General features: G+C 30.6%; 2 protein-coding genes and 1 long non-coding RNA gene across 4 annotated transcripts; 2 read left to right on the top strand and 1 right to left on the bottom strand.

The window, feature by feature from the left end:
• Positions 1-2,192: 2,192 nt before the first annotated feature.
• Positions 2,193-5,947, bottom strand: LOC125876015 (uncharacterized). Of its 2 annotated transcripts, XR_007447473.1 has the most exons (4): positions 5,640-5,947; positions 5,187-5,223; positions 3,103-3,187; positions 2,193-2,400 (listed from the first exon to the last, which is right to left on the bottom strand). It is a non-coding gene; the product is annotated as an uncharacterized LOC125876015 (long non-coding RNA). The 2 variants fall into 2 exon arrangements; XR_007447474.1 differs by lacking the exon at positions 5,187-5,223.
• A 2,761-nt stretch (positions 5,948-8,708) lies between these two features.
• Positions 8,709-12,258, top strand: LOC125876009 (PTI1-like tyrosine-protein kinase At3g15890). Its single transcript, XM_049557103.1, has 4 exons — positions 8,709-8,880; positions 9,377-9,527; positions 10,485-10,747; positions 11,519-12,258. Exons 1-4 carry the CDS (start codon positions 8,834-8,836, stop codon positions 12,216-12,218), a joined length of 1,161 nt encoding a protein of 386 aa, XP_049413060.1. The 5' UTR covers positions 8,709-8,833; the 3' UTR covers positions 12,219-12,258.
• A 3,294-nt stretch (positions 12,259-15,552) lies between these two features.
• On the top strand, positions 15,553-23,252 carry LOC125876004 (probable receptor-like serine/threonine-protein kinase At5g57670). The gene is made up of 10 exons (XM_049557099.1): positions 15,553-15,712; positions 16,241-16,395; positions 17,020-17,138; positions 17,412-17,539; positions 18,020-18,403; positions 19,120-19,374; positions 19,910-20,067; positions 21,538-21,753; positions 22,796-22,945; positions 23,043-23,252. The coding sequence occupies exons 1-10, from the start codon at positions 15,568-15,570 to the stop codon at positions 23,187-23,189; spliced, it is 1,857 nt and encodes a 618-aa protein (XP_049413056.1). The 5' UTR covers positions 15,553-15,567; the 3' UTR covers positions 23,190-23,252.
• The last annotated feature ends 238 nt before the right edge of the window (positions 23,253-23,490 follow it).

Genomic DNA, 23,490 nt, shown 5'->3' with positions numbered 1-23,490 from the left:
CAAATGATTTTTTTGATGAAGTAAGCCAAGAATATATGGAGAAAAGTTTCATGAATAATTCAACTCAAAAAGTTATGAAAATAACAAGTCATAAACTTCATTATTATGTGTAATCCATTTAGACAATTTGTGGACAAGATGATCAGATTCAGGATTATTCTTTTTGCAAACATCAAAAATAATTATGCAGAAACTAGAGAAAGGGTCAATTATTGAGTATATATCTACCTAAAATTATTAATGTGTTTTGTGGACAATATTAATAGCACATGACCCTAGATAAAGAGGTATGAAGTCGAGGATTAGGATAAAAGGGTAATAGGTAACCGAGTGTTATCATATTTTTATGTGAGAGAGATAAGGGGGTGATAGTCTCCACTTTTCATCTTCTCCTTCTTTAGTGGTATTATTTAGTATTCACGTAGTATCTTATTCTTCAATTTTTACTACTACTTGTTGCTTCACTTAATTTGTTTATCTTGCTACTTTGCTATCATTATTTTCCTTCCAATCCCTCTTTGATTACACTTCTTTTGACCTGCCTAAATTACTTGAGCTAAAATAGTCTAAAATGCATGCATAATTCGCTCAATTCTTACTAAGTTTTAGTTTTTGTATTTGTTTCCTTTATTATGGCTATATATAGCATATCAAAATGAAAAAAAAAGTCTTTTACAAAAATACTTTAACAAGATTTTTCACAAATCAATATGAACTGCATATCAATCCAAGTTTTTATAGGTTGAAATGGACTGGAAGAGGTATTTACAGGCCCAAAACATTTGCATTGTAAATGCAAGCACTATCCAATTTGATTGGTCTTCATCTATGTAAATTTCAGGCCCAATATGGAAATTCAGACGCATATGTGTGAAGTCGTTTTAGAACTCCAAACATTTATGTCTAGTTCTTAAAGTTAATTTCGAAGATGTTAAACTTGTAAGATTTTATAAATTTTGGCTAAGCTTTAAATATAGATTCTGAAATTGATAGGGGAGAACTTTCGCAAATAGCCACTATAATAAATTTAATTATGCTCTATAGCTATAGTTTGCATATTTACGAGTTGTAGCTACAGTTTAAGCTGCCTCATTTGTATAATTACGCGTATAAGCAAACATACACTAGTAATTACATAGTTTCTTAATTTTCATTATGTATTACTACATGTTATTTCATTTGTTATATATCTTGCTATTTCATTGTCATACTATTCTTTCAATTCTGCTTAAGGAAAAACAGCATGAATGTCCCAAAATATAGATTTTAGAGTGCCAAGTATTCCTCCTTTCTCCCAAGGAGTCATTTGGTGTAAAGTATAAGGTATAATAATTTTAGAGATAAAATATAGAACTATTTTATCATGCATTTAGTTGGAGGTATTAGGCAATGCGCGGTTATTTATCCCACCATTTATACCTTAGTGATGGGATAAATTATCCCTATACATGGTAGAATAACCTATTTCGGAATAATTAATCCGGGATAACTTGTTCCCAACCAAACGACTTCTAAGAGTTGGACTTCCCTGCACACGAATCCAGATTTTTGAGTCCCAAAGCAGGTACTTGATGAAAAAGAGAAGTATGAGGAGAATTTCACATCTGATTTTCCTATTTCCTACTTAAAATTGGAGTATCTTTTTTGGACTTGGATTATGTTAGCACAAAGCACTAATCTTAATCAAATTAACAAGAAATTGGAAGCTTCGTAGATCATGAATTTTTTTTTCCATAGGGTGTTTGGTATCTGCATTGGAGCCTGATTAATTCAAGTTCACTGTGCGCGGTCTCCATTCAAGGAGAGTGCTCCCTACCCAGGATTTTTTCATACCCAAGGCTGGAATTCGAGAGCTCTGATTAAGAGAAAAGCTGTCTCATCCATTGCACCACATCTTTTAGTCATGTAGATCATTGAACGTACTTCCTCCCATTTGGATTTTCTTTATTGGACTTGGGATCATGTGGCACAAACCACTAATTTAATTTTGATTTAACAAGAAATCGTCCAATACCTATATGGTTTGTTGTTACTAACTTTTTGAGCTTGTGGTGAGATGGTTGTGATCCCTCCATTCTTAATCCGAAGTCCCATGTTTGAGTGTGCTGACAAAGAAAATATTATATGTATGGAGCATTTTACCCCACATAGTGAGCCTATTCGACAAGAATATATCACAGGAAACTTGCAACAAATAATTTGAATAGCACAGGTATTTATTTACTTAACACATCTTGTTGCACCAATTAAAACAGAAAAACGTAGTTGAATACTCACGGGTTTTAACTTGTCAATATTCATGTCCCGAGCAAATGGTGACAATGTCCGGGATGTCTGAGATTGGACCATGGGCATTTAACGGATCCAGCAGCTTAAAGTGGTAATGTGGTACTGAGAATGCTGGCAAGGAATCAAATGTCAGAGAAACTAGCAAAAGACATGGATGCATCTGTAAGGCACATAATTGAGAAAGCATATGAACTTGCAAAGAACCACATAAGGAACAACAGGGAAGCAATCGACAAATTAATAGACGCGGTGCTAGAAAAAGAGACCTTTTGATGCTCGATCCTCCCTACTCCTATAGAAAAGCATATGAATTAACACTTGTTGCACCAATTCCTATTCTTACTACTCCTCTGACCCTTCTCCCTATAACAATTGATTTGTTTTCTTTTGATGCTCTCTTCGATGAAAAGTAAGTGTTCTTCCCTTGCTTCAAGATTTGTTCTTTTATATATATGCATATATCTTAGTTACAATCGATATGATGAATTGTAGATGTTCTGTAAACCATGACATTGTTATAGAAAACTCTTGTTAATTATGAATCCAATTGAACTCATACCAAATGAATTTAAGTACCGAAAATGAAAGATGGGATCTTTCTTTCTTTTTGTAATGTCCTGGCCCTCATTTCCATCATGTTGTATATACCAATGTGTCAATTGTAAGATCTTCATTTTTGGAGTCTCTTTACTTCTAGCTGGTGAAAGTTCTATGCTTTTCAAGATCTCAAGATTCTCTTCATCTTAAGGTTAGAGTTAATAGATTTTGTCCAACTTGGGCAGAAAGATTTTTTGTATGGTAAAAGATATGTACCTTGCGAGAAGAAAGAATTTGCTGTCACTAATAGCATTAGCGGCACTTATGTTGCTTGTTCATTGCCACTATTGGCATCAGGAACCTAGTAAATAACAACACATATTAGATAACATAATTTCGTTATAAAGCTAAACTTTAAGAAGGAAAAAGTTAAACATATTCCATTGTTTTGAGGCCAACATAATGTGGTAGGAGCATATTTATACATGACTTATCTCATCCATGATAATTCTAAAACGAAGGGCTGAAAGTTTTAGAGAGTACTTAAAATCTGACTATACATAACAATACAAGTTCAAGGAGATGAAATTCCTATATAATCAACAGATTAACTGTAAACACAACAAGTATTAAAAAAGGAAGAAAAAACAGGTTTGAAACATAAATCAGTACACAAGTACTAAAATTCAACAGCTGCAATTTGCTACTGTCAATTACTCTTATCACAACTTATCAAGAGAAGTAAAGAAAATAAGAACGAGCAAGTATATTAGATCAGAATCAGTATACAGGTTATAGTAACACAGCCCCAGGAACTTTAATACAACAACAACAACAAACCCAATCCATAAGTGGGGTCTGCGATGGAAGAGTGTATGTAGACCTTACATCTACCTCGAGGAGGTAGTGAGGTTGTTTCCAGAAGACGCTCGGCTTGAGTAACGAACATCATAGCAGCTAAAAGAAAAATACAGAATTAAAGAGGACATAGAAAGTAATAGGGAAAACAAATCATCGCATTCAAAAGAGGAGCAATAACAATAACCAACCAATGAGATAACTGAAGCACAGCAAATAACGAGGAGGAACAAAGGTTGTAAGCCGCAGGAATGTTAATACAGTGCTGGAAATTCTGGAAAGAGTTGAGCTCTTCTATAACTGCCTGAACTCAGAAAATTCTGGCCAGTTAATTTGATTTTAATGGCAACTAACAAGGTCCTTCACTCCAACAGAACTTCTTGCCTCTCATTGGATACATTGGTCATAACACAGCTTTTAAATAGCTCATTAAAGGAAACATAATACATGAGAAAACATAGTAACAAGGCATAAACATATCAGACTATTCCATCTCAGGCTAATTTCATTATTTAAATAAAAAGCTGTAGCAATGACTGAATACTAACATGGTTAATAGCTCCAAAGAAGTCGTTTTAAACAATAAAAGCTAAGTCATCTGAGATGCTGAGTTATTATCCTTAATAGTACCAAAGCAATAACAACAACATACCCAGTGTAATCCCACAAATGGAATATGGGGAGGGTGGTGTGCACACAAACCTTACCCCTACCCTGTGAGGATAGAGAGGTGGTTTCTGAAAGACTCTCCGTTCAAAAAAAGCATAATTAATCGAAGCAAAGGAAATAACTGGTAATAATAAAGTAGTGAATAAGGGGATAAGCTTACCACTCTCCAAAATAGTCACAAATTTTATTTTTTTTACACTTGCAATAAAGAGTAATAATACATAGTACCCAAGCGTTTTACTAAATATTCAGGGAATACTAGTATAGATCCAAATCCTTGAGCAAATGAACATGAAGAAATATGCAACAAACAGTGAAAGCAAACTCAAGTTCTATTAATGATTCATTCTTACAGTACAAGAGGAAAGCCTATTTATGCTTTCGGTACATGAAGTCCTAACCTCATACTAGTTTAATACAACTTCTACTGCATATACCAACATGAAATTTGCATCCAAACACAATCCTACAAGGACAACACTAAGACATTTAGCTAAAGCAGGTGATGGATAATCTTTGGAGCTACGAGCTGTGTGTACTTTTCGAGATGTTGTACATCACGTGACAACTCTCTAACAGATCAAGCTCATTTGCAGGAATATTGTTTCTCCATTGACATTGACAAAATTCTTCTAAATAAAACAGTGAACACTTATTTGACTGTCAAAGTTAACAAATCAAAAATCAACGAAGCCACATAATTCACATGACATTCAATAGGAGAACATACGAAATCCCAAACAAAATCAGTTTAAAAAATAGAATCAATTTTACAATCAGATGACTGATCTTCAAACTTTCACTGTTAATACAATACTGAATCACCTTCTTACGTAAGATCCACAGTAATTTTCTCAATCCGCATAAGATCTACAATAATCAAATCAATTTATTTAATTCAAATACATATAATCGATATCCGAAGAAGTACAAAAACTCACATGATATTCAATAAAAAACATACGAACTTCCAAACAAAATAAGTTTAAATAATAGAGTCCATTTTCCAATCAGATTACTGATCTTCTAGAGCTAATAGAACTCTCACTGCTAATACAATATTGAATCACCTTCTAGAGAGAGAACTAACAGAACTCTAATTTCAATCCGCGTAAGATCTACAATAATCAAATCAATTTTTTCAATTCAAATACATAAGTTTCTCTTTTAAGAGTAGTAATATCATATCTCGGATAAACACAGAAGTTCACATGATATTCAACAGGAGAATACCAAATCATGAAGACGAGAAATCATGAATAGCGAAGGGATTTTCAGTTTCTTACCTCAAATTTTTGACACATCTCAGCTACTGATGATGAATCAAAGGAAATTTCTAAATGTAGATTACAGATTTTGAGCTGAACTTACAGAAGCTATGGAGATTGTGGATTTTGAAATACGAAACAGAGAGAAGAGCGATAGAGAAAGAGATCGTCAATTTGAATTGGCGGGATATTTATAGAGAACTAAAATAATGGGAGGGAAGATGAATTTGTATTGGTGTTAAAAGGGGCGGGTCCGGTTCACAAAATATTCACCCGGCTGGTTCGTGGTCCAAGTTGGTTACCGGGTTGGGGCTCAGGTTTCAATTGGGCTGGGTTTATCCGATTCCATCTCCAACTATTGATGTGTTTATATTAATCAAACCTTCAAGTGTCGTAAATTAGCCCTAAATATTGGGTTTGTTGATATTATTGATAACTTTGCTGTCAAAGCGGTCAGTAATCATTTCGACCATTTTACTCGGTGATATAAGTTCACCTAAGTTATGGTGCCATAACTTTCAAATTGGGCATGTGTTCTCCGATTCAATTAGGTGGCTAATCGTATAATTAGGACAGTTTGCTATGTCGTATTGGGTTAGGCTGATTTTATATTAAAATAATATTTAAAATTTAATTAAATTTTAGAGTTTTTAAAGTATTTAATAATTATTTTTAAAAATTGATTGTTGAACTACGTTGGTCCAATTAGAGTTGGGCCAGCTAATTAATTCAGGAGTGACGTGATACTGTTTGGCTGAACCAATTTCGGACCACTGTAGTCTAGCTAAGACTATGCCGATTTGATTTAACTGTGCCGCCTTTACGTGGGCCGGTCTGGTCTGGTCCGATCGGAGTGAAAATTGATTTGTTCCAACTTTGAGTCGGGTCAGCCCATTTAACACTCTTAAGTAATTATCACAAAATTTTCTTTTATCAATTAAAGTTTGTTTGTCTCTAATACTTTATTTTAAAATATAATTTTAGCTATAATTAAGATGCATCAAGTTAATATTGAATGATTAAAAAAGATACTACATGTTTTCCCATTGCTTCTAATGGAGAATGTAAACCGTGTTCTAATTAGTTAATTGTCTTCTTCTTTTTAAGAAATAAAACTAGTATTTAACTATAGAAAATTAAATTGTAAAATTAGTTAACTAATGATCAAATAGATTATCCTAAATGACAAAATAAGTGGTTTTTTGACAAAAGAATCATAAAAGATCCAGCATAAATCATTTCATCAGATTTGTCACAATTCATAATATGTCTGACATATCAATAATATTGTTAGGAAACAAACCAGTATAGTGTCTCTACTGGGTGTCTTTGATACGAATTAAAATGTTTTCATCCGACATACATGAATTTCTTATTTAATTTATTGTATTTGATACGTAAAAAAAAAATTAAAATATTTATGTATAATTCAGATAAATACTATCAAATGTGTAAGTGTAAGTTGTAACTATGGAGTAAGTGTGTGGGGGTGGTGGGGATTGTTAGGACCGAAATAAGCAGGTGTAATGCGGAAGCTAGCAAAGCAAATCTCGAAAGACCATGAGTAAGAAGACAAACGAGAAATATACCAAAAGAGACAAATTTAACATGGTTCAGTCAATCGACCTACGTTCACGAAGGAGATGAACAATTCACTATAAATATGAGAGTACAAAATATAGAGAGAAACAACCTCAACCAATTCACTCGGAATACAAGGAGATACACAAAATTCTCCTCCATAACCGCAACTCTCAAAAACCCTAGGACTACATTGTGAATGCTGATTAAGTTAGAAGGAACAAGCCTATATTTATAGAGTCCTAAAACCTTTCCTATAAGAAAAGGACTACTCAAAATATTAAAACTTTTTCCTAAAAGGAAAACCTATTTATGGTAAGATATCAGGGCAAATAACCCCAACAGGAATTGGGGCTACGTGGGTGGATGGAGGTGAAGACGAGGTGTGCTAGAAAATAGGGAGGCACAATCCATTAGGGAAGTTTTTTGTAGTATTCATTTTCAATGTGATGAACTAATTAAACATTTGTTAGGAAAGTATAGTAGTCGGGTGTATAAAGCATCATTTCATCTTAAAAGGTGTAATGCAAACAATCTATCTTAATTCAATCATTAACGATTTCTTCTATGACTCGAATATATATATGATCTATAAATCATAGAGACAAATTTAATATACCCGTACGTACTTCTCTATAAACCATTTCAAAATAGGCACTAAAGCTCTTGCATATACAGACAAATAATATTTTTTGGGGTAATCGACTAATTTATTTTTATTTTATTTTAAGAAAGAAGAGTTTCAACTGCATATTTTAATTACTTCTTTAATTTTCTATTGAAACCTCATAGTACTACAAATTTGTGATTAGTCAAATATTATTTGCTTGTAAGACTAAAATTAAGATCCACTCGGCAACACCAAATAGTTAAGACTTAAGATGGAACTTTTTGACCATTTTCATTAAGCCAAATGGAAAAAAAATGAAAACAAATTTGTGGCTTGAGTTTACTAGATTTTCCTCCTAACTTTTTTTTTTTTTTAAAAAAGTAATATTATTGTTAGTCTTTCGAAAAAATTTACATCAATTACCAACATTTTAACGGCAGTAATTCACATCATAATCATGGGTGGGGCTAGGGGCACAAGGGATTTTAATTCGCGAAAAAATTACATTGTAGTTATGAGATTAAAGTTATTTGTTTATATAGCTACATAATAGATATTGAATCCCTTCATCTTCTCTTTATATTTACATTTTTATATTTTAGATTTCCTAATAAAATTATATTGACTCCGCCACTGAATTTGAAATAATTTAGTCACATATGAACTATAACTAGTATATATCTAAGAGTTGTACCTACTATTTTCCACACTCAATTTTCAAAAAATAAAAAAGTTGCAACGAAATGGCACCATAAAATCCACATTCATACTGAAAAAAATAATAATTTAAAAGTTCATGATTTTGAAAAAGTCAATTTTTTATGGGCTTTCTAATTAAACTTTTAAATATTTGACATATATATATTATTTTTCATAAATTAAGCCGGCAGAGGACGGCAGTAGTGTTGGCCTATCCAAATGACAAATTATTAAATTGTCATTTTTTTCGGGTTTAAAAAGGAGTCCACCAAATTAAAATTTCTCAATTGAACTTAGTTTAATTTATGTGAATTAGAAGCTAATGGGATCATCTTTCAGTTGCTGTGGTGATGAAAAAGTTGATGAAGGGTATGTGCACTAACAAAAAACTTTATTATTTTTAAGGATCGTATTGAAGATTTTAAATTTTAAATACAATGTGTCATGTCTATATATATTTTTTTGTATTTGTTTACATATACATAATTTGAGCGAAGACTACTATGTGCCGTTCTATGAAGGATTTCCTTAGTGTCACTGAAACTAGGATCAAACGTTTATCACAAAAAGGTATAGCTCATAGAAAGAATGTAACTTTATTTCATAAGCCTATCAAATAAGTGTCATGTTCGATCATAATTTCAACCCACGCCACCTAGTATCCTTGTGGGTTTGATTATAAGCAGGATGTAGATGTTACCCAATTTAGCAGTACTTAGAAAAGATTTTCAACAAAATATCTGTCAGAAATTCCCATTTTTTAGTAGTGATATAGTTTTTTTCTTTTTGTATGTTTTGAAGATTTATGCCAACTAGAAAAATTATACATAAGTTAATTAATGTGAATTAATTGGGATTTTTGTAGGCAGAACAATGAACTGGTTGGTGAAAATTCTTGGAGAATATTCACATACAAGGAGTTATATACAGCAACAAATGGTTTCAGTGAAAATTACAAGCTTGGAGAAGGTGGATTTGGAAGTGTCTATTGGGGTAAAACCTCTGATGGTCTTCAGGTAATTAAATTAAGATTTTTAGTTTTTCACTCGATACTCGCTATTTATTCTGAGATTTCGATTCATTAATCTGGATTTACATTGCGTAAGGTCCATTAAGGATGAAACACTTCATACCATGATTTTTTTCTATTTATAATGCTTGAACCTGAAATTTTTGATTAAGATTGGAGCGATCTTATCATAGACGTGGTGCTTCTTAGTTAAATTTGGTAGTCCTATTTTTTCTCTGAAGAATTAAATAAAATACCTTCACTATTATCATTTTGGAATGGTAGAAGATACAAAATAGAAAAGTAATTTCAAAAATATCGCACTAATTATCCCTTCAATGAGTCCAATGGAACGCGAATCTAGATTAGTCAACTTAGAGCCTGTTTGGATTGACTTAAAAGTTGGTCAAACTACTTTTTAGTCATTTTTAGCTTTTGAAAGTGTTTGATAAAGTTAAAAATAACTTAAAATAAGTTTAAAATGACTTAAAACGGTTAAAAACCAAAAGTAGGAGTCCCTACTTTTTTATTTTTGACTTAAAAGTCATTTAATTTTTATTTTTCTGACTTAAAAGCTACTTTTTTCAGCCTATCCAAACGGGCTCTTAGTTGTTAATACTAAAAAGAATTTAAAATATCAACAATTTTTTTTCTAAAGATAAATCATTTCCCATTTGTATCTAAGAATCATAATGATAGGAAGCCCATAGAACAATGATAAAAGTTGTCTCGGTGTAACATATATGTCACGTGTCACGGTTGTTAGAGTCTTGCTATACATGAACGTGAATGCTTCGTGCACCAGACTACCTTTTATATCAAAAGGCAATTAGGTGCACTAAATTCTTGTTATGCGATAGATCTGGTGACGGATCGAACCATATATTATTTCTATTGTACACGATTTTACCTTGCATTTCTACGAGAGGTTAAATTAAATTAGACTAAAATTTTGAAATTGCAGATTGCAGTAAAGAAACTAAAGTCAATGAATTCAAAAGCAGAAATGGAATTTGCTGTGGAAGTTGAAGTTCTTGGAAGAGTTAGGCACAAGAATTTGTTAGGCCTAAGAGGTTATTGTGCTGGAAATGAACAAAGACTTATTGTGTATGATTACATGCCAAATTTGAGTTTACTCTCACATTTACATGGTCATTTATCAAGAGAAGTTCAATTGGATTGGAAAAAAAGAATGAAAATTGCTATTGGCTCTGCTGAAGGCCTCTTGTAAGTTTCTTTACTTACTTCTTTCAATACTTTATATCACTTTAAAACGGAATTAGCGACAAACAACTTCAGTTGTTAAACATCGAGTAACAAAAAAATGTCAAAAACTATTGTTAGTCGTGGGCTATTTAGTGACATATTAGCAACGAATTCCGTCAATACTTCGTGTTTTACTTTTCTTATATTTATTCTCTCCCTCCTAATTTATATGACATATTTTTTGTTCAGTTTATCCCAAAAATATATATATCATATATACTTTATTATTTAGAAATATTTTATGTTATATACACCATTTTTGTAAATAAGTTTATACTATCAGTTAGCATTTACATGTTGCAGTAAGGTAACTTGACTTATTTTTAAGAAATGCGAATCTCATTTTGCAAGGAGATTTACATGTATCATTTGGGTGACCTGATGATGTAAAAGTAGTTTGCATTGATGGTGTAAAGTACTTATATTTTTTCATTTTATCCTTAATAAGATGACTTATAGACAAACAAGTGTTTACGACTTGTTTAATTTTAGACCACTATTTCAAATTTCTGTTTTTTTTTTCTCTAAAACTCCATACTAGCAAATACCGCCATATAATTGGGATGGAGGGAGTAACATTTTCCATAGAATTTTATTTGTTATCATTACCTTATAAGTGATTCAATTATGCAAATCTTCTTAACATCATCATCGGTGTAAAAACCTTAAAGTCTGATTCAAAATAATCATAACATGTACTCACATATGTATGTTTTTTTGCTATATATATAGGTATTTGCATCATGAGGTTTCACCCCATATAATTCACAGAGACATCAAAGCTAGCAATGTGCTACTTGACTCAAATTTTGAGCCACTTGTTGCTGATTTTGGCTTTGCAAAATTAATCCCAGAAGGTGTTAGCCACATGACGACACGTGTCAAAGGGACATTGGGTTATTTAGCACCAGAATATGCTATGTGGGGTAAAGTCTCTGAAAGTTGTGATGTCTATAGTTTTGGAATTCTTCTACTTGAACTAATTACTGGTAGAAAACCAATTGAAAAACTTCCAAATGGTGTTAAAAGGACAATAACAGAGTGGATGGAACCAATGATAGCCAAAGAAAAATTTAAGGATCTTGTTGATCCTAAGTTAAAGGGGAATTTTGACGAAATTCAATTGAAACAATCGATTCGTGTAGCTGCATTGTGTGTTCAGAGTGAGCCTGATAAACGTCCAACGATGAAAGAAGTTGTGTGTATTTTGAAAGGGCAAGAAGTGAATAATGTTGTGAAGGCAAATCATGAGAATTTGAGGATTCAAAGTGTTAAGTATAGAGATGATTTATTGGCTTTGGATCAAACTAGTGATCAAGAAGATAATGAAAGTAGTAGTGATCAAGGGAATGAAAGTAGTGTTTATGGTGTATTTGGTGCTATGGAAATGAAAAAGATGCAAGATCCTTACAAGCGTTTTGGAGAGAAATAATGTTTGAGGTGTACGTAAGTTGACTTGAACAGTATCGTTATTGAACAAGAAATTTTAGTATACAATGTTTTGGTTTAAATTTGTAATGACATTGCAATGCACAACGTCAAGGAATTGAACTTTTGAGGGCTTTTTATATGGTGTTTCTTTGTTATGTTTTTATGTATTCTTTTATTTTATGTTAGAGAATGGAACTCTAAGAATGTTACTACAACATAATGTATCCTAAATTTATTCCATTTTGTTCTATCTATCGACTATCCTGCTACAATCCTTATTAGTGAAAATGTCATCTATTTAAGAAAGAACAAAAACAAAAAGAGTGTTCAATCGAACCAATAATCTTGAATATAGATATGTATGTGAGAAAAAACATAAAATTTTAATAAATACATGATTCTGAGTCCAAAGCTACCATAAAAAGTTCAATGTTAAAAATCTAAATCACCACAAAGAATTATAGTGCATTACATTGGATCAACCTTAATCAACAGGCTTGAGTTCGAATCCTTGTAATGAAAAAAAATCATAACAGAAAGCATTTCTACTTTGATGGGCCTTACGTAACACGCGTACCAAAATTAATAGACTCAATAAGATAAGTCCATTTTTATTAATATTGTATTGTAAAGTAAAAATCAATTTGTAACTAACTTTATTATAGTTCAATGTATCTAAATAAGAAAGCATTAGCTGGAGGTAGCAATGAGACAGAAGCTACTTTTAGTCTTTGTGTAATTAAATTCTTCATGTTTGTGCCTAATTTACAAATCTAATATCAAGAAACTATTAATTATATGAGTAATAAACTTCATAATTTTATTGCTTTTAGAAACTAAAAAGGGATGAACATAGCTAAAAGATAGCTATCCGCACGATTCATTAATCAAAGATCTAAAATTCATGCTCGAAATGAAACCGCCTCGATGGACTATCCCTCAAAGTTGAACTTTACTGAACGAATTTGAATTAATTGTGCCCAAAACGGATAACGAATATCACATGGGAAAACTAAAAAAGAAATAGTGTATTGCACTCCTAGTCTCTTACAAGTTAAATATTTAATTTTATGCTAAAAGACCATGAGGTGATTTTGGTACTTTTTATTTATTTATTTATTTATTATTATTATTATTATTATTATTATTATTATTATTATAATAATAATAATATCATTATTGTTGTTGTTAATATTATTATTATTAGATAATTCAATGAACTTGACACCCTAAATTCTTTCCCTCAAGATAATTTTTATCATAGAATCTTCAATTTATTTCCTTTGTTTTTATTACTGCACGTTTTTTAGTTTTGATAATTAAGAATTCAGCCTACTTAAATCACATCATTTGGAAATGAATTTTAGTGAAAGACTTGTTCATTTGCCTAATTTCATGAGGTTAGTTATAATTTCTTCCTTCTCCACCCCACCCCCACTCATCCCGATATGAATTAAAAAAATAGCTCGACTTCAGAATGATACGATATCTAAATACTTTTCGTGTATGAAGAATTTGTTGTGTAATAGTTTCATTTTTTCTCTAATATTAGAAATACACAATTTTTCAATGATATTTCTGATGGAATATGTTGAAAATATGTTCATCATAAACTTTTTTACGATAGCTTTTCATCGAAAAAAGTTGAGATTTTTTATGAAAGCATATATGTCATTGGAGAAACACTTATTCTAATGATATATATGAATGTATGGATTAGTCTATTTGTTTACACTTGTTAAAGAATTTTATTATAGATCTCCTTTTGAATTCATTATTTCTAGTAATTTACATAGTAAATTTCATAGTAAAGTGAATATTGATTTGAAGTAAAGTCTCTTCCATACCATACCATAATAATTGGGAAAATGTTAATGATTGTACAGTTAGCTGCATGTTTCAAACTGCCATATATATAATTACATAATCATCATCATCATTGTTTTCTAGTTATTTGTGTGTTAATTTTTTTATTTTCTCTTGGTGAGGAATGATAATGTTGTTGTTACAACATATAATTATTTACTAAAGTGGTGTTAGGTCTCAAATTGTACTTTAGTTTGCATGACACTATGATGACCCAACCTTAGAGGATTATTATTTATTGTGAGATGAATAGATTTTTATTTTTTTATCTTTAATCAAGTATTTTATGTTCGGGCTTTATAAATATTATGTGAATTCTTAATTAATTAAGATAATAAAGTGATGAATATCAAACGTCAAATGAAGTAAAGGCAACACTATAATGATCCCACCAGTTAGGATGGTGCATAACAATGACATCTTTAATTAGAGGTTTCAAAGTTAAAAAGTGCTTCTTCTTTGAAATTTCGAATTCAAATTAATCGAAACTTCAAGTCGTACATAAATAAAATACACTATATGACACCAAGAGGCACATGTCAGACTTTGAAATAATCTTCTTCTTCTTTTTTTTATTCCAAGGATGTAGGGATAGTTTATTAGTTTGGCAATGTGGACAAGTAATGATAAGTTGATATATTATTATTTTCTTTGCAGCCAATTATACCTTATCTTTGGGCCATTCTCTTATTTAATTAGTAGCCACAAAAAGACTTATGTTTCCTCATTTGCTTTTTTTTTTTTCCTTCTTCTGATATTCACTGATTCACCAATCAATTTATATGAGGTCATTATATTCTAAATCATCACCATCTATATTATTTTTAGGTGATTCGATTATTATAAAAGTTTTTTTAATATTATTAGTGTATAAAAGTTAACTTTTATTCAATATAATAAATGAGATGTATCATTATTATCGTGCTTGATCGTTAAATTATAATCTTTCACTAGTCAGTATCGACTAAAAGATTAATTGATCGTTATTTTAATTCTAACAAAAAATTGACTCGTCATCAGGAACATTCACAGTGAACTTTTCATCGGAAATGTGCATATTTTTATGACTTTTTAAGTAGAGTCTCCACCACCACCCAAGAATGTTCCCTTTCCATGAGGGCAAGGCAAATAAGAGTAAAAAGAATGACTCATTTGAGTGGCACACAACTTTACCTACCAAACAATATGTACAAAACTTATGCAACAAGAGAAATCAAATGCAAAAAACTCCTTTACCTTTGCTAAATCCAAAAGTTACATTATACTTTTTTTCCCTATGCTTCTTATGAAAGAATAATTGAATGAGCCAAGGTGGTCACACTATACACCCCCCCCCCCCCTCCCACTCCAACCACAAGTCCTAATAAATACCACTAATCATTTAAATATCTCTTACACAAGTTTTCTACAATTCTATGTGTTCATCAACAAAAAAGATAGTGAAGAAGTGATAAACAAAACAAAAAACATTTTTGGGGCAAAAAATGGATTTTTCAAGTAATACTAATAAACCATCAAAAATTCTTGTGGGAATTTCTTTGGATGTTGAAGAAAGTAAAGAACTTATTTCTTGGGCAATTAGAGTTTTAGCCAATCCTAATGATACCATTATAGCACAACACATTGTTGGTAAGTTTAATATTTTCCTTTCAATTATAGCCACAATTTTAATTTGTTATTATTTATTTTTTTTGTATTGTGTGATATGTCTCACTTGGGAAATTAGAGATTTAGCTAATCCTAAGTATACAATTATAGAACTACACATTGTTAGTATGTTTATTTTTCTTTCAATTATAACCACAATTTTTATTTTGTGATATTTTCTTGTTTGTTTCCCCCTCAAGTGTGACAATGACCCTTGGAGAATGACACGTGTGACTTCAATTAAAATGATTTTGTTCTTAAACCAATCAAAAAGAAGATAAAGAAAGACAAAATAAAATAAAATAGGAGGGATCTTGATTTTTATACATCTCTTTGTGGAATATTTTCAACATTCTCATATGCAGCCGTTCTTCAAAGTTAGCAAAACAATTTTATTTTTTTTTAATGATTTTCCAAAAAAAATGTAGCTTTTTTTAATCCTAGAATTTGTATATAATGTATTGATTTTTTTAATTATTTTTTTTCATTTTTTGGTCATTGATGAAACAGTGGCAACAGAGAAAAGCAAGAGATTTGGTGATCAAAGGAAAGAAGAAAGCAAGAAATGGCAATCTATATCAAAAAATCAAACACAAATCCGAAAGGCAAAAGCATTTGTTATTTCTATGATGGGAGAATTTACAAAAACATGTCAATATAAACAGGTAGCTTCTCAATCTTATTATCTTGTTGTTGTTTCTATTTGTTGCTATTGCCTCTTTTTCAATGTTTGTTTAGTCGAACATCTTTCAAAACAGTTTATCTACCTTTTCAAAGGTAGAGGCAAGAACTCCATAAAGTCTAACATCTCTAGACCCCACTTGTAAAATTTTGTATACTCTACCTTCTCTATACCATGTACCCCACTTGTGCATTTACACTGAATTTGATATATTGTTGTTGTTGTATAAACAAGTATAACACTTGTATTTTTCAAGAATTTTTTTGCTTTATAAGTTTTAAGAAATTATTCTCCTTCGTTTCGATTACAATAATAATTACATTTCAATCCCAGACTTCATTAGGGTTGATCATTGTAAAAATTCCCTATATTGACCTTTATTTTCCATGTTGTCCACCTAAACTCACCTTTATCCAATTTTGCTTCACATTTTGTGTCTACTACCTATTTTAGACCGCAGATTCTCATCACATAAAGTCAAATGATACCTATCAAGATTTTTTCTATAGTCTAAACTCAAATCCGAGAAGTCTAATTATCTTACTCCAATTAATATTATAAAATGTCTTGTCATTTCTATTAATTTATTTTATTGAAAAAATTTCAGGTAGGTTTAGAGGCAAGAGTTGGTTTTAGTTCTAATCCAGGGAGAGGTTTAATTAAAGAGGCTAAAAGTATTCCAGCTGATTATCTTCTCATTGGTGGCAAAAATAATAAGACTTGCAGGTAACTTTAATTTACTCTAAGAAATTAACTTTGATACACTACCAAAAACAAATAATCTTTTTTCGTTTGCATGTCATTATTAGAAACACATGAATTTTCGATGACCTTTTTATGAGATTTTGTCATAATTGTGCTCGTCGAAAATTGTTTTGACAGCTTCACATTTTCGATGATGTTCTGATAGAAATATTCATCGAAAATTTGCACATTATTAGTATTTTGTATTCTTAAAAGACTTATTGTTATTTATTTTATTTTTTATATATTTTTCAGATATCCATTCACAATTGCAAAGTATTGTTGTGAAAGAGTTCCAGATAATTGTTCACTAGTTGTGGTAGCTAGAAAATCAGGGCAACCACCACCACATAACATTCAATCCAATTCCATTCGAATCCAAGGTAATTCAATTTCCTATCACACAAAAATTAAGATGATTTTACGTCGTATTGTCACTGAACTTTACTCGTCACGATAATAATAAAGTCACAAAACTATATATTTGATCACGTCAAAGTAACTAAATTTTACCTACTATAACAATTAAGTCACTATCGCACACTTTTTTTTCACATCAAAAATGCCAACTTTTATCAATCATAACAAGTCATAGACTTTACCCACTATTACATTAAAATCACTTCTATCATTATAGTGGATAAAGTTCCGTTACCATTCTATTACAGTTGATACAATTCAGTTATTTTAATGCGACAAAAAATAGTTGTGCCATGACTTTACCTCTATATAGTGTATAAACTTTTCTTATTTTAACGTGAGTACGTGACTTTAAACAACTCGTGATTTTACTGTTATATTATACTTAATAAATTTCAATAATCATACGTGAAATTAACGTTAAAAATACAACTTGTATGCAGAAAATCATCAACCTAGTACAAGATGGCTTAAAGAAAATAATTCCCCTTCTTCAGAAAAACAACTTATTACAAGGAATTCACCAAGAACTGTACTAAATGGTTGTGAAGGAGAAGAAAATAGTTCAAGTTTTGGTGAAAATTCCATCACTAAATCTTCAATATTATCATCATCATTAGTGACTAAGGATTTCAAATATCAACAAGATCATTTCAAGAAACCAATGTCTCCATTGAGGCGAATTTCGTCTTTTTTACGTTCACCTTTTGATTCGAGCTCAAGGAAGAAGAGTTCAAGATTTCAAAATGAGGAATATAAACCAATGTCTCCATTGAAGTGTTTTAGCTATGAGGAGATTGCAAGTTCTACAAATTATTTCCATCCAGGTTTGTGTTCCTCATGTGTAATATATATTAGTATGTCTTTTACCTCTTTCGGAAAGGATCTTCACATAAATAGCTCAACAGATTTACTGTTAAATTTTTCTAATCGATATATATATATATATATATATATATATATATAGATAGATAGATAGATAGATTATATATTATTTATGCACAATGATACATATGTTATACATGAATTATATACATATATTTGACCAAATGGCCTTTTAAGGCTACTCTTTGAATTATGTCCCCCATAGTCCAATGGGCTAAGTTTGGCTTTTTAAATTAAGGGAAATTTTTCTTTAAAATAGTACACAATGAAGGGTATTAGTCTTGAACTTTTGACTCCGGTTAACAAAATTAATTTAAAATATGATCTATGTTGCCTATCGGGCATAATTAGTTGTAGTTGTACTATGTGCATAAGTTATTTTTGTCTATGCGGGGGGAGATTAGGTAAAAGTTCAAGATCACCCAAGGTCATGTTGCAAAGCATCGTATACCGCAACCCTTATGTGTTGAACCTAAATAAAATAGTAAGGATATATATAATGTTTGGGACTAGACATAATTATTATATTTGGGACTGAGATGTAATTATTATTTGGGAAAGGAAAATAAACCCCTTAATTAAATCATGAATTTAATTAATTAATGGTATAAAATTTCAATTTTGTGAAATGTCATTGATTTATTTCTTCTTTTTGTAGAGAATTTAGTGGGACAAGGAGGATACTCAGATGTATATAGAGGAGATCTTGAAGATGGAAGAAGAATTGCAGTAAAAAGATTAGCAAAAGACAGCAATAATATGAACAAAGAAAAAGAATTTCTAATGGAATTAGGTGTAATTAGCCATGTTAATCATCCAAATACAGCAAGTTTAGTTGGTTATTGCATTGAAAATGGATTCTATCTCATCTTCAAATTCTATCCCAATGGCACTCTCTCTTCAGCATTACATGGTATGCCTTTTAACCTAATTTACTCTTTTCATTTCATACTAGTTATATCAATTTTGTAGTTAAACAATAAAATTAACTCATCGTTAATCAAGTTGAATAATGCATGTTCCATTATATTACTATTGTTGGCTTATTTGCTATGTCTACCAGCTAGTGAATCATATCCAGTATTAAAATATGATTGGACAAATTAACGATAGATCATCGGAGAACAAATTGTTAGCTAGCTACGAGCATTTTTACACACACACACACACACATATATATATATATAGATGGTTTTTTGTATGCACACCATGATCTTGTTAGGAGGTGAATTCGTAATTTAACCAGATGGATTCAAGTGTTCAACTTTTAAAACTTATAATACCTTCCAAGTAATGGCGTTTAATAAATCGTTATTTCACCTCTGCAAGGTAAATATTGACAACATTGTATAATTTTTTACATATATTATATAAGGGATTTGGAACATTTTACGTTCTTGAACCGATGACCATCAATTTTTGACTTCTTTTTTTTGGCTTCTTTGTAGGAAAATCAAACAAATCACTTGAATGGCCAATGAGATATAAAATTGCCCTTGGAATCGCTAGAGGTTTACATTATCTTCACAAATGTTGTAAACATCGTATAATACATCGTGATATCAAAGCATCAAATGTTCTACTAGGACCAGACTATGAGCCTCAGGTACAACTCATAAAGCACGTTTTTTTTTGCAATTTTTAACGGGCTTTCTGTATATTTACTAACTCTTATATCGGGTAAAATTCAAAAAATAGCCATTTTCGAACTAGATTTGAAAAATAACCAAATATTCAAAAGTCATTGAGAAATAGATACGTTTGGAATTCATGAGACCATAATACTGTCCTAGTCTCATGAATTTCAAATTTAAAAAGGTGAAATTCTATCACAATATCTTAGATAAAATATACAAGACGTTGTCATGAAGTTTCATTTTTCGTAAGTTTGAAATTAATGTAAGTGTCAAGGATTAAAAAAAAGAGTAAATTTTAGGTTTAGCAAACATAAAAATCCTATTTGTATGTTATAGCTATAGTTTGTATAATTGCGCTTCACAGCAAACTTTATGTTTGCTATGGCTATTAATCTGTATTTTTCGGTATACATATACATTAAAAATATGTATTTGGGTCTATTTGTATATTTCGGTATACAATTGGGTCCTGCATTTGTATATTTTGGTCTATTTGCATATTTCGGTATACAAATGGGTCCTGTATTTGTATATTTCGGTATATAAATGGATCCTACATTTGTATATTTCGGTCTATTTGTATATTTCGGTATACAAATGGATCCTGCATTTGTATATTTCGGTATACAAATGGGTCCTGCATTTGTATATTTCGGTATACAAATGGGTCCTGCATTTGTATATTTCGGCATACAAATGGGTCTTGCATTTGTATATTTCGGTATACAAATGGATGGCAAAAAACATGGAATGTTTGCTGCGAATTACAAATAAAAGAAACTATGACTATAACGTTTAATTTGAATTAATAGTTTGTTATTTCATACAATTTTCCCTTAAAAAAGTCATGAATATGTCCTGAATTTTTCACTTGTTTAAGTTCGAATTCTACAATTATTATCATGATGTTTCTACATTCAAAACGATTATTTTTCAACAAATTTTCAGACATTGGCTATTTTCTAAAAACTAATCCGAAAGGTGGCTAGCTCCTGCAATCATTACCCTTCTACTCTCTTTTTTTCTCTTATATTTTCTTAAAATAGACTATCATAGAGTTTCACATTTTTTCAAGTTAAAAATCTATGGTCATCCGTGTCATAGATTTTAACATATATAACAATATCGTGATATTTATTTCTATGTCAAAATTGATTATTACTTAACGAATTTTCAAATACTGATTATTATTTTTTCAAAAAGTGGTTAGCCTCTATAATTTCTACTTTTCTACCAACATGGAAGAGATTGAAAGATGATTTTATTTTATTTTGGTTTCTCACCCGATGTCCGGAGCGCACATGGAGCCCCGACTAAATCTGAATGGCGCACTGCAAGGGTCATTCGGGGGTGGGAAACCAAAAAAAAAGAAAGATGAATGAAAAGTTTTTTCTTTTTTATATATCATTTTCATCTTTTTTTTCTTTTTTTTTGAGAAGATATCAGATTTTGGGCTAGCAAAATGGCTACCAAATAAATGGACACACCATGCTGTAATTCCAATTGAGGGCACATTTGGATATTTAGCACCAGAATATTTCATGCATGGAATTGTGGATGAAAAAACCGATATTTTTGCATTTGGAGTTCTTCTTCTTGAAATTATTACTGGTAGAAGGCCTGTGGACTCATCAAGACAAAATCTACTTTTATGGGTAAGTTTTATTTATTCCTTTTAACGCTATTTTTTTAGTTCATTTCAAAAAAGAATATTTAATTTAAACCTTATTTTTAGTATTAGCAAAAAGCTTCTATATAGTCACATACGTAAGATCATAAGTTTTAAAAAAATTTACACTTACAAAGATGTTATGGAATATTTATGTCCACAAGTTTCAAAGGTATTTCTTCTCCTGTCACAATTTGTGTGGAGGAGTTTTAGGGACATGTGCACTACTAATTAAATAGAAACTAGTATCGGATAAATTTTGTAGTTAAACAACACTTATTGTATTGAGTGATGGATGATTACAAAATTTGGTTAGCTACAAGCAAACTAGCGTCGAATAAGCAACAAAGTTTGTAAATACTTGCAACTTCTTCTTTTTTGTAGTATCAGTTTAAGAAAGAAAGAAACATGACTTCTAAAACTTATAGTTTAAAATGATTAATATATATTTGTATGGCTATAAATCAATCATACTATTAAGGATAATACGAGAAGTTTAAAGTAAAATTATTTCTAAAGAAAAAAGTATGTGTTGCGTTTTTTTTTAACAGACTAAAAAAAAAAGTACGCATATGAATTGAAACGGAAAAGTACTTTCTTTATTAAATATTTACACTTTATGCTTAGTCAAATATGTTCTCTAAATTAAAACGGAAAAAATAGTTTGTTGTTGATTTTTACTTTATTTGGAATTTCTTGAAGAAAAAAAATCTAATGAAAAAGACAACAATATTTTGGATATTGGTCCATAGATTTAATAACAATAATAATTGCTCTCAAAAAAATCCCATTGCCTTCTCTTTTTTTTTTTTTCTTACTAAGTTGACTATGACAATGACGTGTGATCTAATGGAGGCAAAAAAAATCTAAAAATTATAATTTTTCAAGAAATATATTCTGATATTTTTTTCAAAAATAAATAAATATGAAGGATGATAAGATATTTATAAACTTGTATTTGTTATGTATATAATTTATTCGATAAATTTTTTTAATTAACTGCTAAAATGTTACTCTCTATTTTTAAGGCGACACCCTTGATGGAAGGTGGAAAATTAATTGAATTAGCAGATCCAAAGTTGGAGGGTGAATTTAATATGGACGAATTGCATCAAATGGTTCTTACAGCTTCATATTGTGTAAGACAATCTTCAGTATGGCGCCCGTCAACGACTGAGGTAAAATACTATATTTATATCGTGATTAGTTATATAGTATAATGTCTCAGTCTCAAACAAATTATGATCGGTTATAATTTTTTTCTTAATTTTTTAGGTGTTAGAATTGTTGAGATATGGGGATGATTCTGAGGCAGCAAAAAGTTGGAGAATACCAAAATTTACAAGTGATGAAGTTAATGATTACTCAATGGTTTTTGGATATGATCTTCCTTCTGATTTAATTTTAGAAGACCTTTTCTAATCTTTAGTTTTCATCATAATGTTGAATTATTTTTCCTCATTTTTTCCATAGATTTTCCACTTATTGTTTAGTGTATTATGGCTTTTTTCACTCGGTATCTGTTACTATATTAGAGCTTGAGTATTTTGAATTCACGTCACGTAGAGCCTCATTTGGAGGAGAAGCACTCCCTATCTTTATATTCAAGATTCAAACTCGAGACCTCTGATTTATGGGAGGCACAATCTCATCCACCGCACCATATTTTTTGGTGGTAGTGTATTATGATTTGAATAGCATATATATATATATATATATAGGT

The sequence above is a fragment of the Solanum stenotomum genome, chromosome 9 (assembly GCF_019186545.1).
Source record: "Solanum stenotomum isolate F172 chromosome 9, ASM1918654v1, whole genome shotgun sequence".
In the NCBI taxonomy this organism is placed as follows: Eukaryota; Viridiplantae; Streptophyta; class Magnoliopsida; order Solanales; family Solanaceae; genus Solanum; species Solanum stenotomum.
This window is presented reverse-complemented; position numbering and strand designations above follow the sequence as displayed.